Source organism: Mus caroli, chromosome 15 (genome assembly GCF_900094665.2).
Source record: "Mus caroli chromosome 15, CAROLI_EIJ_v1.1, whole genome shotgun sequence".
Lineage (NCBI taxonomy): Eukaryota > Metazoa > Chordata > Mammalia > Rodentia > Muridae > Mus > Mus caroli.
In genome coordinates this window covers 84,436,856-84,453,961 of record NC_034584.1, presented here as the reverse complement: position 1 = coordinate 84,453,961, position 17,106 = coordinate 84,436,856, and the positions used below count along the sequence as shown (strand labels likewise).

The 17,106-nt window shown below is 38.4% G+C and overlaps 1 protein-coding gene and 1 pseudogene across 4 annotated transcripts in view; one reads left to right on the top strand and one right to left on the bottom strand.

Annotated features, from left to right (window-relative positions):
• Cpne8 (copine 8) overlaps positions 1-17,106 on the top strand; it is a 187,679-nt gene that overhangs the window by 107,985 nt on the left and 62,588 nt on the right. For all 4 annotated transcript variants that reach the window (XM_029469851.1, XM_021183655.2, XM_029469850.1 and 1 more), the window contains one exon: positions 14,991-15,066. In XM_029469851.1, the coding sequence (XP_029325711.1) occupies positions 14,991-15,066 (76 nt within the window). The remainder of the gene's footprint in view (positions 1-14,990; positions 15,067-17,106) is intronic.
• On the bottom strand, positions 5,190-5,764 carry LOC115029409 (annotated as a pseudogene).

Genomic DNA, 17,106 nt, shown 5'->3' with positions numbered 1-17,106 from the left:
AAAGAGAGGCCCATTGGACTTGCAAACTTTATATGCCCCAATATAGGGGAATTCCAGGGCCAAAAGAATGGGAATGGGTGGGTAGGGAAGTGGGGGGCTCTATGGGGGACTTTTGGGATAGCATTGGAAATGTAATTGAGGAAAATATGTAATAAAAATATTAAAAATTAAAAAAAAGGAAGAAAAAAAAGAATTATCAGCAATTTTTGGTTTTGTTTGTTTTTGAGACACTATATAGTTCTGGCTCACCTGGGAATTTGCTATATAGACCATGCTGGCTTTAAACTCAGAGATCTGCTTGTCTCTACCTCTTGAGTACTGAGATGAAAGGTTTGTGTCATCAAGCTCTGCCTAGTAGATCATCTTTTTTTATTTCAAACAGTCTGGACTGGCACTTTTCAAAATGAAAATAATCCAAGTCACCTGGATAATGTCAAATTTTCTTTTGGCAACATTAGAAAGTAAAAGTAAACCAACACATCCACGTAACCGTGGTTCATGCTTAGGTACAGACAATGTAACAGTGGTTCACTCTTAGGTACACACAATGTAACCGTGGTTCAAGCTTAGGTACACACAATGTAACCGTGGTTCACTCTTAGGTACACACAGTGTAACAGTGGTTCACTCTTAGGTACANACAATGTAACCGTGGTTCACTCTTAGGTACACACAATGTAACCGTGGTTCACTCTTAGGTACACACAATGTAACAGTGGTTCATGCTTAAGTACACACAGTGTAACAGTGGTTCACTCTTAGGTACAGACAATGTAACCGTCGTTCACTCTTAGGTATATACAATTCAACAGTGGTTCACAATGTAACAGTGGTTCATTCTTAGGTAGACACAATGTAACAGTGGTTCACTCTTAGGTATATACAATGTAACCATGGTTCACTCTTAGGTACACACAATGTAACAGTGGTTCACTCTTAGGTATATACAATGGAACAGTGGTTCACTCTTAGGTATATACAATGGAACAGTGGTTCACTCTTAGGTATATACAGTGTAGCAGTGGTTCACTCTTAGGTATATACAATGTAGCAGTGGTTCACTCTTACTTATATACAATGTTACCTTTAATTCAGAGTCATATAGCAATGGTTAAGGTAGCAAGTACACTTTTTAACACAATCTTTAAAATTTGACATGTGTGTTATTACGCTTATGACACAGCTCAGTTCAGACTCATCATGTTTCAAGTGACTTATAGAACCAAGTGCTGGAGATGCCTCATCGCATAGCACTGTTTTGGCTGTGATGGCATCTACTTGATGTGAGTTGTAAGAGACATTATACCATGTGGGCATGGTGTCCATTTCCATAATCCCAATACTCAGGAGGCTGAGGCAGGAAGATGCCAAGTTCCAGAGGTTATACAGTTATTTCAAAGGCAGCCTAAGGCAACAAGATCATGTCTAAAAATAACAATAAATAAAGTGGCTGGAATATATTTTAGAAAGAGAGCAATTACCTAGTTCTAAGACCATGAGACTAATAATCTCCATTACAAATAAACAAACTTGAGAACTCTCTGTATTACTTTGTGTGGATATTTACCATACAAGACTATTAGTGCATATAGATAGAGTAGCAGTTCTAAACCTGTGGGTCACGGCCTTTTGGAGGCTGAACCACCCATTCACAGGGGTCACCTTGGACCATCAGGAAACACAGATATTTACATTATGATTAATAAAAGTAGCAAAATTACAGTTAGGACATATCAATGAAGATAACTTTATGGATGGGGGTCACCACAGCATGAGGAACTATATTAAATGATCGCAGCACTAAGAAGGTTGAGAAGCAGTGGTCGAGAGGTAATATTTCAATTGAAAATTTAAGTGGAAGTCAGGCAATGGTGGTACACATGTTTAATACCAGCAATCAGGAAGCAGAGGCAGATGGATCTCCTGGTTCAAGACCAGCCTGGTCTCCATAGTGAGTTTCAAAAAAAAAAAAAAAATTAAGTGGAAGATTCCTCACAACCCCATGGTTTACTTGTAAGGGAGCTTCAGTTGACTGCAGTCATAATAATGTCACAAGAATGGGTACTTCATGCAGTCATGTGACCTGGAATTTCTTCCTGTGAGAAAAGCCTCGTGGGTATGAAGTCTACGTAACAATATTGTAATACTGCTCAGCAGTTACTAGTTCATAGTGAATGCTCTGTCCTGTACCAGTTTAGAATAGAAGAAATATAGTTACCTGGGCATTTTATTCAAGCACAGTGACAACGGCCTGAGAGGGAAATGGCCTTATGTCATCTCCTTATAAAGACTCAATTCAGATGTCTTCAATTTTTAACAAGTTAAACCACCCCAGTGTAGAGCTCCTTTTAGTCTCCTAACTGTCATGTCTTTAAGGGATGTGGAAGAATATTTAAACTTCGTTTTAAAAAGTGATAATTAACACACTAAGGAACAGACTTGTCTGGGTCGTAAAACCATCAATGGTGACATAATGGTAAAGGTTCAATTTCTTAGAAGTAACCTCAGCCGAACTTGGTTTGATTTAAAATTGGGGCTTGTTAATGGAATAGTTCTGCATAAAATCCCCGAGGCTGTAATGTGTGACTGATTGCAGTAAGTGACTAAGTAGGCAGTGGCTTTCACAGCATGGTGATTTGATGACAAGACTGAGCCATCGAAATGCCAGTCATTACACCCCAGCTTCAGACTGCTAAACAGGGGATGATAAATGACATTATGACCACTGCATGCTATCCAACATTCTCATGTGCTTCTTATAAGTAAGTGCAAACTTTTATTTTTCTATGAAATGCTACCCAGATGCAAGGTCTTCTAGTCTGTTCCCTGTGGTGAGTTTTGTAAGCCTGTTGAAGGTTGTGGTTCTGGGATTCTCTGTCATCTTAAGCCCAGGGCTTAAGAATTTTCCTGTGCTTACCGTGAGATGTGAGACCCTGTTTAGATCATATTTTAAACCATTCATGACTTCCTCATCTGTTTTCAATTTCCTCGCTCGCTGTCTCTAATCTTTCCCTAAAATTAGCCCACTATTTGCTTGCAGTTAATCCTACTGCCCTGTGTATGCAGCTTGGAGATTTTTATTTTAATGTTGATAAATGGAATTTTACAAACAATGTTATTCAGGTGAATCTATTTTTTTTATTTTATCTACTTAGTTTTTTTTTTCATAGTAGCATGTGACTTTCAGTCCCCTGACCTTTTAATTTGCAATTATGATGTTCAAGATGGGCTATTTTAATTATGTGTGCATTAGATCCTTAATCAATTTTTAATTCTTGATCGTCTTCACTTATTTGAATGAGTTAAGAAAAAAAATCTGTTCAATTAAGTTTGGAATAAATTGCCATGTGCATGTTAAACAGTTGACCTATTATAGTGACTTAACTCTGGAATCCAATATTTATGTAAAACATTTTAATTATATTTAATTTGCTTTTCAGTCTTTCTGTCTACCTTGAAAGATTTCAGGATTTTTAGGTTTTAATAAAAATTTTCAGAAATGTAGGTAAGTATTTCCTATGGGTGCTCTTCTAAGATAGGTCAGCAAATTCTTTAGCCATTTTCAACTACACAATGCCCTGGTCTATACCCTGACTTGTCAGAAGTTTTATAGTGTCTTCCCCACCTGGGAGGGTATGCTCTGCTAATGCATAGGTTTTCTGTCCAGGCCCTGTAGAAATGTCATTAACCACAGGAAAGTGTTTTAGACACCTGGATTCACCCAATTCTTTGTTTATTAGCATACTTAATGAATTCTTTCTGCTGGGTCTTCCGTGCTAAAGGCAATCTCGCTGGGTTTAGGTGAGCATTTTATCTTACTGCTCACACAGTACTTGCAAGTCAGGTGCCTCCGAGGGCTTTTGCCCAATGGTTGTATCAGGTGCACAGCTGAAAGGAACATCTGTAAGCAGCTGATATCTTCCCTGTGAGCATCCAGCCATCTCGGATGTTTGCTCATCTCCCCATTCTCTCCATCACTTGAAATATGAAATTATCTCAAATGACTTTAGTATGTTAGAGTCTTATCTCCAGGGAAACTTAAGCTATAATTAATTTGGCCATCACCTACTTCCTCATTCAGGAATTCTGTAAACATTTCTCTTTTGACTTCCTTGACCCATTCATTCATTAGTCTGTAGTGTGCCATTTAATCTCTGAATTGATGTCATTTCTAGAGACTCTTCCATTGTGGGTTTCAAGCTTTGTTTCGCTGTGGTCAGATAGTATACATGGAATCATTCAGGGTTTTGGGTTTGCTTTTGCTTTTTTGTACTTACTGAGATTTGTGTAGTGTCTACTGTGTGGTCTGTTTTGGAGAACCTTCTGTGGGCTTCAGAGTGGAATGATACTTGGGTAAAGTATTCATAGATAGCTGTAGTCGTTACATCTGTTGGATATGTGATGCCATTTAATATGACTATTTCTCTGTTTATTTTCATCTCAGTAATCTGTCTACTGGAGAAAGGGTGGAACTGAAGTCACCTACTGTGGCTGAGTAGTGTTCATCTGTGTCTTCAAGTCTAGAAGTATGCTTTTCATAAAACTGTATGTTCGAGATCTTGGTGTATATCTATTTGGGGTTGTAATATCTTCTTGGTTAATTGTTCTCTTGATTAGAACAGAGTGCCCTTTATCTCTTCTGATTAATTTGATTTAAAGTCTATTTTGTCAGTAAGATGATGGCACCTGCTTGATGCCTGGTCTCATTTCTTAGGATACTTTTTTCCCCCCATCCTTTCACTTGAAGATAGGTCCTTGAAGGTAAGATGGGTTTCCTGTAGTCAATAAATAGCTTTCATTTAAACCATTTAATTAACCCATGTCTTTTAATGGGTGAATTGAGGCCACTAATATTTAATGTCATCATGGAAGGATGTGCATTTATTGATGTTATTTTTGTTGCTTGACTTTTGATGTTTGGCTGTTTGTGTTCGTAGTCCTGTTTTGCATTTCACGATTTATATTTTCATTTATTCCATTCTTTCTTGGCCATTTCCTCTCTTGCATTCCATTTTTGGCTTCCAGAAGCCTCAGTAGGGCTGGTTTAGTGGACTTGAATTCTTAAGCCTGTTTATAGCATGGAGAAATTTTTATTCCTCCTTCCATGGCAAGCAGTTATCTGACTGCAGTAGTCTGGGTTGGCACGAACCGTCTTCTACAACTTGGAGTATGTTGCCCCAGTTTCTTTGTGCTTTTTTTCGGGGGAGTGGGGGCGAGGAGGTGAGCATACATATTAATGAGACCGGTTCTCTCTGTGAGTGCATCTGTGAGCAGAAGTGTGGCAGGACTTCGCTTCCTGCTCCACAGGCTTCAGAGGCCACTGCATGAGCCACTCCCCAGTGCTCTCGAGGCACATGCTGGACAGGGTCTGTTCTGTGGGAAGTCCCTGTGGCACCTTCAGGGGCTGGATGCGAATCAAGTGTTTAACCACTTTGAGCTTTGCATCTACCTGCGGGATATTCTTGTGAGTTTGAGGGCTGTGTGCCTTCTGTAGTCCGAGCATCTTGATCGTATCTTTCTCCCAGTATGGATGTCTCTTTGTTCTTCTTGTTCTCGTGACAATGTACAGTTTATGAGGGTTCTGGGGGTCCCCACCATACTTTTCATGATGTTCAGGTCTAAGCTGAAACACTTTATCTGGAATTTTTGACCTGGTAAATTTGTGACGAATCCATTCTGTGCCAACGAGAGATTCTGCACCTTTCTTCACAATCTGTAGTCAACCTGGAGGCCTCTGAAATGCTGAGCGCAGAACCTGAGCCATAGGCGTGGTAATTCTTCTCTGTAGAGGCCCCACCAGGAAATCAGGGAATGGTAACACCAATGGCGATCAAAGTGGACAGCATTCCAGTCAGGGCCACATAGTGGGAACTGGGGATCGCTGTGTCCACTCTGAATGTTCCCGAAGCCGGAAGGAGCAGAATCTTGTGTTTTTAAAGTGTCGATGAAGAAATCAGCTATGATTCTGCTAGGTTTTTCTTTGTATATGGCTTCTCTCATTTTTTTTTTTCTCTTGTACCTTGCATTATTCTCTTTGTTGAGTCTTTTCACTGTAATACACTATTGGGAATTTCTATTCTAGTTTTTCTTGGTGTTTAGTGTGTTTTTTTGTATCTATCTGTATGAGTGTGTTTTCCTTAGGGAAAGTTTTCTTCCTGTTGAGGAGCTGGTCTGTGACACTAACCTGGAATTATTCTTTGGCTACAGCTCACTAATTTGTTATTTTAATGATGTTGCAAGTTTCCTGCATATTTGTTTTGTATGTCTTTAATTTTTTTCATAGTCTTTGTTTGAATGGTCCAGTTCCTTTCTTGCTTCAGGCTGGAACTGCTGTGTTATGTAAGTTTGTTTATGTGCTATTCTTGCCACATTTCCCTTGTGTTTTCTTATCAAAATACAAATGGTAAGTTGTGAAGTGATGGACTACTTCATTCTGCATTTAGTCACTATGAAAACAAAAATAAATTAAAACCATATTATTGTCTTTTAATGGCATACTGGTAGTGAGTTTTGACAGAAAAAAGACAAAACTAGAAATATAATGACACGTTTGTATAGATTATTAAATCTAACTTTATGAAGTCATACGAATTCAATCACACAAAATAAAAAGTGAATCTGTGTACTACGGTAGCTCACAAAGATTCCAATATGTAAAATGCATGTGGCATAGCTAAGGTGAAGATGATTAAATATTGGATCATATTTATCCTTCTGTGATGGAAGCATGGTTATCTATCAATTCTTGAACAAATGTACTACTTGCAAATATTTGAGAAAGGAACTGATGTCATAGAATTGAATTCTGGTATCAGTGACAGAGAGGGGAAAAAAACCAAGTTGAGCAGGGGCTCTATCCTGGGTTGTTTGTTTTGGTTTCTTTCATTTTTTAGTCCTTTGGTTAAAATTAAAATTATCTTTTCTTTTTAATTAAAGCTGTCAGTGGTATTTCGTTTTGCTTTTTATAATAATATTATCACTAACTGAGACTGTCATCTTTCATAACCATGCACTTACTGGGTCTGAGAAACTCATTTTTCTAGATATTAATGCCTGAGTTTAAATCTAGAATCCAATTCCTTTCAAAGTATATAGAAAAACAATTAGGTGATATAAACAGTATGAATATTTTAAAGTCCATGAAGTTGGTAAAGATGTCAAGTTCAGATACTGTCTCAGCAGTTTTGTAGTCCGAGTAATCCTAGATAAATGTGCAGCAGAGGCTCTGATGCAGTTAAAACAAAACCAGACCTCTCTGTCCTGCCGAGTCACACACAGCACTGCTAGGTCTCTGTGAATGCTACCTTGGCTGGATGCAATCGCTGTGAGTCTGTGAGGCCATTTTCAGAGGTTTCAGTGAGGACATGCTGAGCAGAATCCAGAGAAGAGGTGCCTAATCTGCATAAAAGGTGGAAAAGGAGAAAGTCTGAGGCTTGCTCAAATTCTCCTCTTCCTACTTCCTGCTCCTCTGTGATGGGAAGAGGTGAGGACATGCTCCAGCCATCCTGGAGCCCTCTGGGGCCAAGCCTTCCTCATCTTAGTAGATGCTATATTTTAGGTATTTTGTCCTAGTGAGGAGAAAGTGATAAAGATGTCAAGTTCAAATATTATCTCAGCACTTTCATACTGATGAAAGCTATTTTATATTGAAGACTTTTGCTCCTCATATTTAATGTGCTTATTACTGAATCTGGAAGTTTTAATGTGAGTGCGATGTTTTTGCTTGGTTTTATTAAATTAAGATACAGGCAATTTGCAAGAAATTAAAGGTAATTATATTTTAAAAAGTTAGATTTGTATGTATGAAGTTTGAATTATATGTGGTATACATAAAGTTTGAATAATGGAACATAAAACTCAAACATTTCTTTGTGCTTTCTCTTCAAAAAATTAGTTGTGGCAGTATAGGACTGTAAATGCTACAAAGGCACATATAACATCCTTAAGTGCAGATTTGTCACTTATATGCCATTATCATTTCTTCATCTTAGAAAGATGGAATTATATCCAAGTCTTTGGGTGGACATAGTAAAGTAAAATCAAATTTATAAACAAAGTATTTTCTTTTCTTTAATTAGATATTTTCTTTATTTACATTTCAAATGTTATCCCATAAAAAATTAATTATAAATATTGACAGTTCTTGTAACTCAAATATGTTACATGCAATTATATATAAGCTCCAAATCACAGCTATAGCTTTAAACATTTGTTATGCTACACATGTATAAAATATACCCTTACAATTTTTATCTATAGTAGAAATGTATAGAGGGGCAGCTATGGGCAAGTCTGATAAAATTAGGCTAGTTCTGCTGCGCTAATGAATGGGAGTAGTAACATCCATCCAGTTTCCATGGAAACTGAGAAGCACACCTGTAACACACAGAAGAGCAAAGATATTAGATGTACTAAAGCCACTTAATATTTGCCCAGGGTTGCTTATATCCTCAATATATACATATCTATTACGCTAGGTAAAATATACCTTATGAAGAAAATTTTACTTCTATCAGAACAATCTAGGACCTGGATTGAGGCTTTGCAGCAGACTGTTTGAATAGCATTCAGATTTAGGTTGGACCAAGAAATGTAATCATGCTTATTCCATCTTTGACAACAGAAGAGCAGCGCATACCCTGGGGATGCTTAACAGCCATTGTGGGACTTCTTAGGAGGACTAGAGAGTGTCTACTAGAATTTCAGGAAGCTACCAAAAACAACAACAACAACAACAACAACGACAAAAGAACCATTAGATTCTAAAGAGCATGTTTAAAAAGCCAGTGTTTCTGTTGCTGTGATAAAACACCATGACCATGACAACGTGTAGAATGAAGAGTTTTTATGGCCTTTTGGTTCCAGATGGTGAGGGTTCATAATGGAATAGTGAAGGCATGGCAGCTGAAGCAACAAGCTGAGAGCTCACAACCTGAACCTCAAGCACAAAGCAAAGAATATACTAGAAATGCATGAGGCTTTGGAATCTCAAAGCCCCAGTGACGTACTTCCTCCATCAAGGCCATGCCTCCTAAACCTACCTGCAAAGCACCAGCAATTGGAGACCCAAGTGTTCAATATGAGGGGATCTAAACTACTACAGTCAGAGCGTTAAAGTCAGGCGCATTGAGGTCGAAGAGTTATGACGATTATCAAAATGGGAGCAGCTGAAAGATTGTTCTGTGAATTTATGAAGACACAGCTCTTTGTGGCAGTCATCGTCAACCACGAGTCTGACGTACACGTGACTTGTCCTTGTTTGGTTTCATCACTTGCGGACAAAGACTATTGCCATTCTGTACGAATGGGTTTATACAGGAGGAGTGTCTGCAGCTGTGTGTGTAGCTCCCTACACTTGAGTGGGAGAGGTCTGCCATTGCTGTGGCCCCTCACTTTTCAAGTCCTTGTTATTTTCCAAGACTATATGATGCTTGCTGCCACTGGCAGAAATTTAGATAGGAAAACACAGAGAATATAAATGGAGAGAGAAGAAATAGAGACAGAGAGGGTGCCCTCATAGGAAAGATGAATTAGTGACTGAAATACTGGACAGAAACAAGAGAGGGTGCACTTCTTTTGGCTCAGGGTTTTAGGGACTTTACATTTATAAGTCAGGGAAGACCTCCCTGCTCCTGGGAGCATGTGAAGATGCAGCCCTTCATATCACAGAGGGTCTAATAGAACTGGGGAGTGAATTGTGATTTGACTTTGCCAGCCAGGCCACAGCTCACCTCTTAAAAGTTCTACAGCCTCCCAAAGTAGGAAAACTAGCACAGGGACAAGCAAACATGAGCCCATGGGGGGCATTTCATACTCAAATCATAACAAGTTGTACCCATTTTGTGTGAGTACAGACCTGAAGCCTTCACATCACACTATATACCCTAAAGGGAATGTCTGCAGGTTCCCTTCAACCCACACCTGAATCCATCATAATGTGACATTAACCCAAAGAGAAGGACTCCAGAAGTGAGCATTCTAGAATCTATGCAGGTTTCATTTGTGTATATAACTTCAAAATGCCACGCTGTATTATACAGCACTTCAAAATTATGCACTTAATATGTCTCTATAAATGATTTTGACTAAGACCTTTTAATTGATGACATGTATAGGTGTTTCAAACTACATTGGAAAAAATTAGAATGCACTGTGGTAAAGTCTTTAAAAATAAACACATTTGACAGAAAGAATCAAATTAATTATTTAAATTTAGTTTTGAAATAAGACATAGACATTGTTTTAGGTGAAGACATACAGGCATATAGATAGATAGATAGATAGATAGATAGATAGATAGATAGATAGATAGATAGATAAGATAGATAGATAGATAGATTCATATGTATTAATCTATATATACATATATGTATGCATATGTGTATATATGTATAAACATATATACATATATACACACATGTATGTATATAGATTCATATGTATACATATATATGTGTTTGTGTGTATAAGTACATATATATAGACACACACACACACATATATATGTATGTATGTGTGTGTATGTATCTCCTGAAGTTGAAAGTAACTCAGGACCATACCATGATAGAGAAAGCAATGGGGTGATTTGGATATATCTGCCAGCTGTTACATCCGTACAGAGTTCTTAGGTGACAGTTGGGAAAGTAAACATGAAAACCATCAGAACTGCCCCAGAAGGCAGAACCTTCCTTGTAATCAAATAGCCCCATAACCTGTGGGACAATAACAATCAGAATTGTGTTCACATTGCAGGGCTTCAAAAGTTAACCTAACGGACACATTTACTGAAATGCTGAAGTGCATATGATGGACATGAGGCAAAAACACTGATAATATAAGCGAAGTAAGAGCATAGGTCAGCTGTGTCAGTAATCTGAGCACTATTCATGGTACCCACTGTGTGCTAGGCACTGACGGATGTAATTTGAGTACATGGTGCCGTTCACAGTACCCACTGTGTACCAGGCATTGACAATGCTATAATCTGAGCACAACGTGCCACTCATGGTACCCACTGTGTGTCAGGCACTGATGTAGATGTATAGGAATACAGAGGTAAGATTTTTAACTTGCCTGTTTTCTAGACTAATAAGCCCAAAAGGGGAAGCACATAAATAATCATATACACTCTGTGGTGGGAAATAGAATAATAGAGAGACAGTGGTGCTTTGAGGCTTGCTGTTGTTTCTGAGAGCTAAGGGTGAGGGTATGACCCAAGAAAGGCTTCTTGGAGGAAAGAGTAGCTAAGCTGATAGGTGATGCCAAGGACAACATGCTAATGTGCATGAGGGTACTGATGTCTGTATTCAAGGACAGGTATAAACCCGAATCCCACTTGCAGCCTGCTGCTCTCCACCTGGGATGGAACATAGATGTGACTGGGATGCATAGACTTCATCCTGCATTTGACTCAAAACTAGTTTCTGCAGCGAAATTGCTAGTGATGGCAGTCATCAGTTTGTTCTAAATTTCTCTTAATTCCTTACCTCAAACTTTTCATATGTATTATAAAATGTGAACCAGAATCATGTAGAGAGATGTAACTCACACTGAAGGTGCTGTACTGAACTTGGCTTTGAAAATGCATTCAGAAAACAAAATATTTAGTTACAAGCAAGTCAACATAGAACATAGTGAGAACATTATTATTAAAGTTATAAGGAACTTGTTGCTTTTGATTTAATTTCAAATACTTTTTCACCATATTTTTATATGTAGCAAACATTTTCAGTATTATATTGAACACAGTATAAACAGATAAATTATTTAATTTTATTATTAGGTATTTTCTTCATTTACATTTCCAGTGCTATCCCAAAACAGATAAATTATTAAATCAAGTTTAATTTCCTTTTTATTTTAGTGGAATCCAGTGATAGTAGATAGGAAAAAATAGAGATCAGATGTACATATACATATACATATACATATACATATACATATACATATACATATACATATACATATACATATATATGGTAAGGAGATGGCTCAGCAATTATGAGGACTTGTGAACTCATAAGGACCAGACTTTGGAGGCCAGCATCTGTGTCACAATCTTGGCATTCCACCAATACCTGTATTGCCAGCTTTGATGGGTAATCACAGGGGCTTGCTGGCTTTCAGGCTAATGCAGAAAACACAAGCCTTGGGTACAAAGAGAGGTACTACCTCAAAGGAATATGCAGAGAGTAGTAAAGGTGGACACCCCACACTCTTGTATACCCCCACAAGCACCCATAGGCATGTGCATCCAGGCATATATGCCCCCACACACATACACACTCACAACATATCACACATGCTATTTCTCAGACACGCACTTGCATGCACACAACACACACACATGCACACACACACACATATTAAACAGTAAATTTGAAACAATTCTGATGTGATTTATAGTTAAACATGCAGTATTTGAAATAGTACAGTTTATAAAGGCTGGGAATGATAAAGCATATCTATGCATTTATACTAATCTGATCATCTTTCTTTACATCACTGGTATTCTTGAGACAATCTGTGTCTAGACTTGGCAACTTTATTGCTTGCTATTCTTATGAGTTTGATAAGTCTTCTATTCCTATTCAGTCATTTCTCTGGGGACTGTATTGGTAAAATGATGGGCTTTCTCTAGTCCATAGGTCACTGTCTTGGGTTTGCCATGCAAGTTCTGACTAAATGGATGTTATCTGCTACAATATAAGAATATTTCAGTTACATATGAGTTTGGTTTTTTTCTTCTAAAATGACTGTCTTGGATCATATTGAGATGGGAAACAATACTATATTGTTTTATTTCTTCATGGTATACTTTTTTCTGAACAAGTACAAGACATTTTGAAGATGTCTGGGGTCTAGCAGTAAGGGTGGGAAACAGAATTCAGTAGAGGATAGCATAGGCTACATTCTGCTAGAAACAAATCACAAATTCTCTCTTCATTCTCTCTTAGAACATGTGGGCATCTTTCAGAGCAGGTCACCCAGTTGAGCAATTTCAAGTAATATTTCCATCACTGAGAACAAACAGGTTGCCCCCTATTGTACATTTCTCAGGTTTTCAAAAGAGTAACAAATATATCTAGTGCAAAATAGCCAACTATTAAAGACCCCCTCCTTAGTTCTACACTGAGTTCAGTTTAGTCATATCAGAGCATGCTCAAAACCCAGACCCCGAGTTGAACCCAAGATATTCCATTCTGTCAGAAAGGCTCTATGTAGGTAGATGCTCCTGACTTTGAGTCTTCATCACCTAATTTCATTTGCTCGAGACTAGTAAATGTTGCCTTCCTCTGTCAAGTGATAGGTGTTGGATGACAGAAATGGAGCACAAACAATCAAGGTCTGAACACTGAATTGTAAACAAATAACCAAACCTAAATAGGCCCACATAATGTTAGGTCTTCATTGTCTGTTTCCACTGCTGCTCAGGGAACACTCACTATCACAGGTCTAATCATACCTGTCAGTGCCACAGTATCTGAACCCCTTCAGTAGAATTTTTCATCTCCATGGTTACTATTTAAGATACCTGATTGTTGCATAAGGGAGAAGCAAGGCTCTACATAGAATCACTAGGACTCAAGAGAGTTACAAGGTTTCTTAAAAGATATTGTGGATAGAAGGCTGTGCTTCCCATGTTCAAAGGAATTGTTTCGTCTATCTTAGTTAAATCCTTGTTTCCATATTTTACAAGGCATGAAGAAGAGCTGACGTACCAGTAGTGAAGGTTGTGTCCTTGTCTGTGTGTAACTGGATGGAATGAGTTCTAAGGATTGACATCATAATCACAGCATATTACTAACTTCATCACTCTCCTTTCACATCTGCATGGATGCAAATCCAGATCTGAACATTAATTACGGAATTCAAGATTAGACTGCTCTAAAGAAGGTCACCATATATAAGGATAATAGTGCTGTATATGCAGGACCTTTTAGAGAAGGGGAATTGGAACGCTGGACTTAAAGTGAGTTGTACCTCAAGTGATTGTAAAGAAAACAATTTTCTTATGACAAAATTTACGCAATTGATTTAAGTTAATTGGCTTTATTTTTCTTCAGAACCTTGCTTTCAGAAATTAAGATTTTGGTTGGTTAAACACAACTTCATCGCTTATTACTGTTCTTTAGGGAAGATTCTTAACTTCTGAAGTGATTCACAGCTAAACCTTCAATTCTGTTAGGGTTTACAAGGACATCCACTTATGTCAATGAACAGCTTGCAAGTCCTGTGACACAAGAACTACTATGGCATACCTTTTTGTTTATAATAATATTTTAGCTCCTGCCTTAGATTCCTTTCCTGTTACTGTGATAAAAAAAAAAACAAAAAAAAAAAAACAAAAACAAAAAACAAAAACTGAAAAAAGCAACTTAAGGGAGAAAAGACTTATTTTATTTAGTTCAAGGTTTAAGGTACAGCCAGTCCATCATGGCTGGAAAGTCAAGGTGGCAGAATTGAAGCAACTGGTCACATGACAAGACCGTCAGAAGTATTAAGCAGTGAATGCATGCTGCTCTACAGCTCCCTCTTTCTACTCACACCTCCAGATCCCACCTAAGGAATGGTGCCGCCCACAGTGGGCCAGTGTTCCCACCTCAGTTGACACAATCAAGATAATCCTCCTTCAGGCATGGGAAAAGAAAACGCCTTCCGGGTGTTTCTAAATTCTCTCAAGTTGAGCAACTCTCCAGCTCTTATAATGTACATGTTCTTCTATTGATAAATGATGATATTAATGGAATATGATTATTGCTTATAAATTTTACATTAAGGGAAATTACGTAGTAATATAATACAGTTAATTAATATATAATGCAATAAAGTATGTTTCTCAAGAGATCTTCTAAGTTATAAAGTGATGTTTATCAATATATTAAACATTTTTCATCATCAACGTGTTGTTCCTTTATAAAATGTTTGGAAACAGGCACAAGAATTACACAAAGCTAATGTTTCACACTGTTTCCTCCTCTCACTTTCAGTCATGATTTCATTGGAGAATTCACAACAAGCTATCGGGAGCTCGCAAGAGGACAGTCACAATTCAATGTCTATGAGGTAAAAAGCAACGACCTTTGCTACTGACCTCCCACATCAGGCAGTGCGTGATCTACCCTGTTATCAAAGTAACATTGCCAAAGGGCAAGAACATGCAAGCGTGCATGTGCATGGGAACGTATATACATGAGTACCTTTATAATCTTTAAATTTGGACTGACCTATCCCTTTAATTAATGTTAGTTTACTTCTCTCTTTAATCAAATGGTTGTTTTAGATGGTGTATCATTAAGCAAAGATATTTTTGGAGAGCAGATAAAATTCTGAGTGAATATGCATGGTTGAGGGGCAGCAAAGCCTTCCTCTGGTCCCAGTGCAAATGCTGACAGTGTTTTTAGAGACTTTCAACACAGCATCCTTCTCTAAGGACTATAGCCTGAGACTGCTCCTCACAGCTAACCCATTGAGGTTAGCTGCACCAGCCCCCTTGTTCAGTTTATACCATGAGCCCGACTCCTTGATTCTGATGTGTAAAATAAATATGCTCCTCTCTCTCTCTCTCTCTCTCTCTCTCTCTCTCTCTCTCTCTCTCTCTCTCTCTCTCTCTTGTGTACATACATGTGCACAGTTGGTGTCCTCCCTCAGATCAAGAACCACCCACCTCTTCCCAGTCTCTCTGCATGGCTATGTGTCCGTCCTTTCTTCATTCCCTTAGTTCCCCATTAGGTTAATGCCCGAACCACTGCAGTGCCACAGGCAATTGGCTCAGTTTTATTCTTGCTTTAAAGTTACATGATCTACTTAATTTGAGGTATTAAGATTGGCCTAGGAAGCTTTTTTTTCCACAAAAGGATGTCAGATCCTTGGAAATTGGGGTTATGGGTGGTTGCAAGCAGCCTGGTGTGGATGGTTGGAGCAGAATCTGCGTCCTCTAGAATAGCAGCAATGATCTTAACTGTTAAACCATCTCCCCATCCCTGGGAAACTTTTGTTTTTCCATTTTTGAAGTTAAAATACAACTAACATTATTTTTCCCTTTCTGTTTTTCTCCCTCCAACCCCTCCCATATGCCCTCACCTTTGCTTTCTCCCAAATGTATAACCTCTAGCTTCTTTTTCTTTAATATCTGATGTGTGTGTGTTCTTGAATGTATAAACATAGTCTTTACAATCTGTATAATGTTACTTTTATGCATATATCTTCAGAGCTAACTCTTTGGTATAGGATAACCAATTGGTATCCTCTTCTCTGGGAAGGCTGTTTCTCCTGCTCTCTGCCTTTCCTAGCTGCCTGTGGGTTTTTCTGAAGAGCTGAGTCTGTGGTAGATTCCCCCACTTGTGCTAGCATGTCTGCTCATGTAGTCCCTGTTCAGGTCTTGGGAAATGTTTGTTTATTTTATATACAAATCCTAAGCCATTGTGCTTCAGTTGCAAGGCTCTGTTTCCCGATCCACCTCTAATAAACAAATTACTAATTAGAGAAGTAAAACTATTCACTTTTCTACCATTAGCATAAGTAAGTTATGGCCTGCATAGCGTGTCTCAGCACGTTCACTTTTCTTTAGGTAGAGACCGAAAGGATAGCCAGGGCACTATACAGTCGGTAACAAAATCCAGATTTACAACACATACTGAAGTCACATCTGCCCTCAGCCACCAAATCTGGGATTAGCACTGTTGATCCTTGATCATGGGTATCTGAGCATCCTCTAAACTTTTAAGATTTTACTGCATATGAATAGCAGAAGAGTGTATCTCACTACTTAGCAGGTGGTGCATCTCTTCTCCGCCAGGACGCCACGAAAGCTGATTTCTTTTGAGAGTGAAGGGCTCTCGTCCCTGACCTTCTTACTGGTCTGAAATAGTTGCGTTTCTATCATCATTCATTCATTAGCTGACGAAAATATCTTCATTATTCTGCATTCCATGGTCTTTACTGGGCTCTGCATCCCTTGGGACGCACAGAGATGAATGGAAATCTCAGTGTGTAAGAACGCAAGACACCATTTAGAGACTGCCGTATCCAGGGATCCATCCCATAATCAGCTTCTAAACGCTGACACCATTGCATACACTAGCAAGATTTTGCTGAAAGGACCCA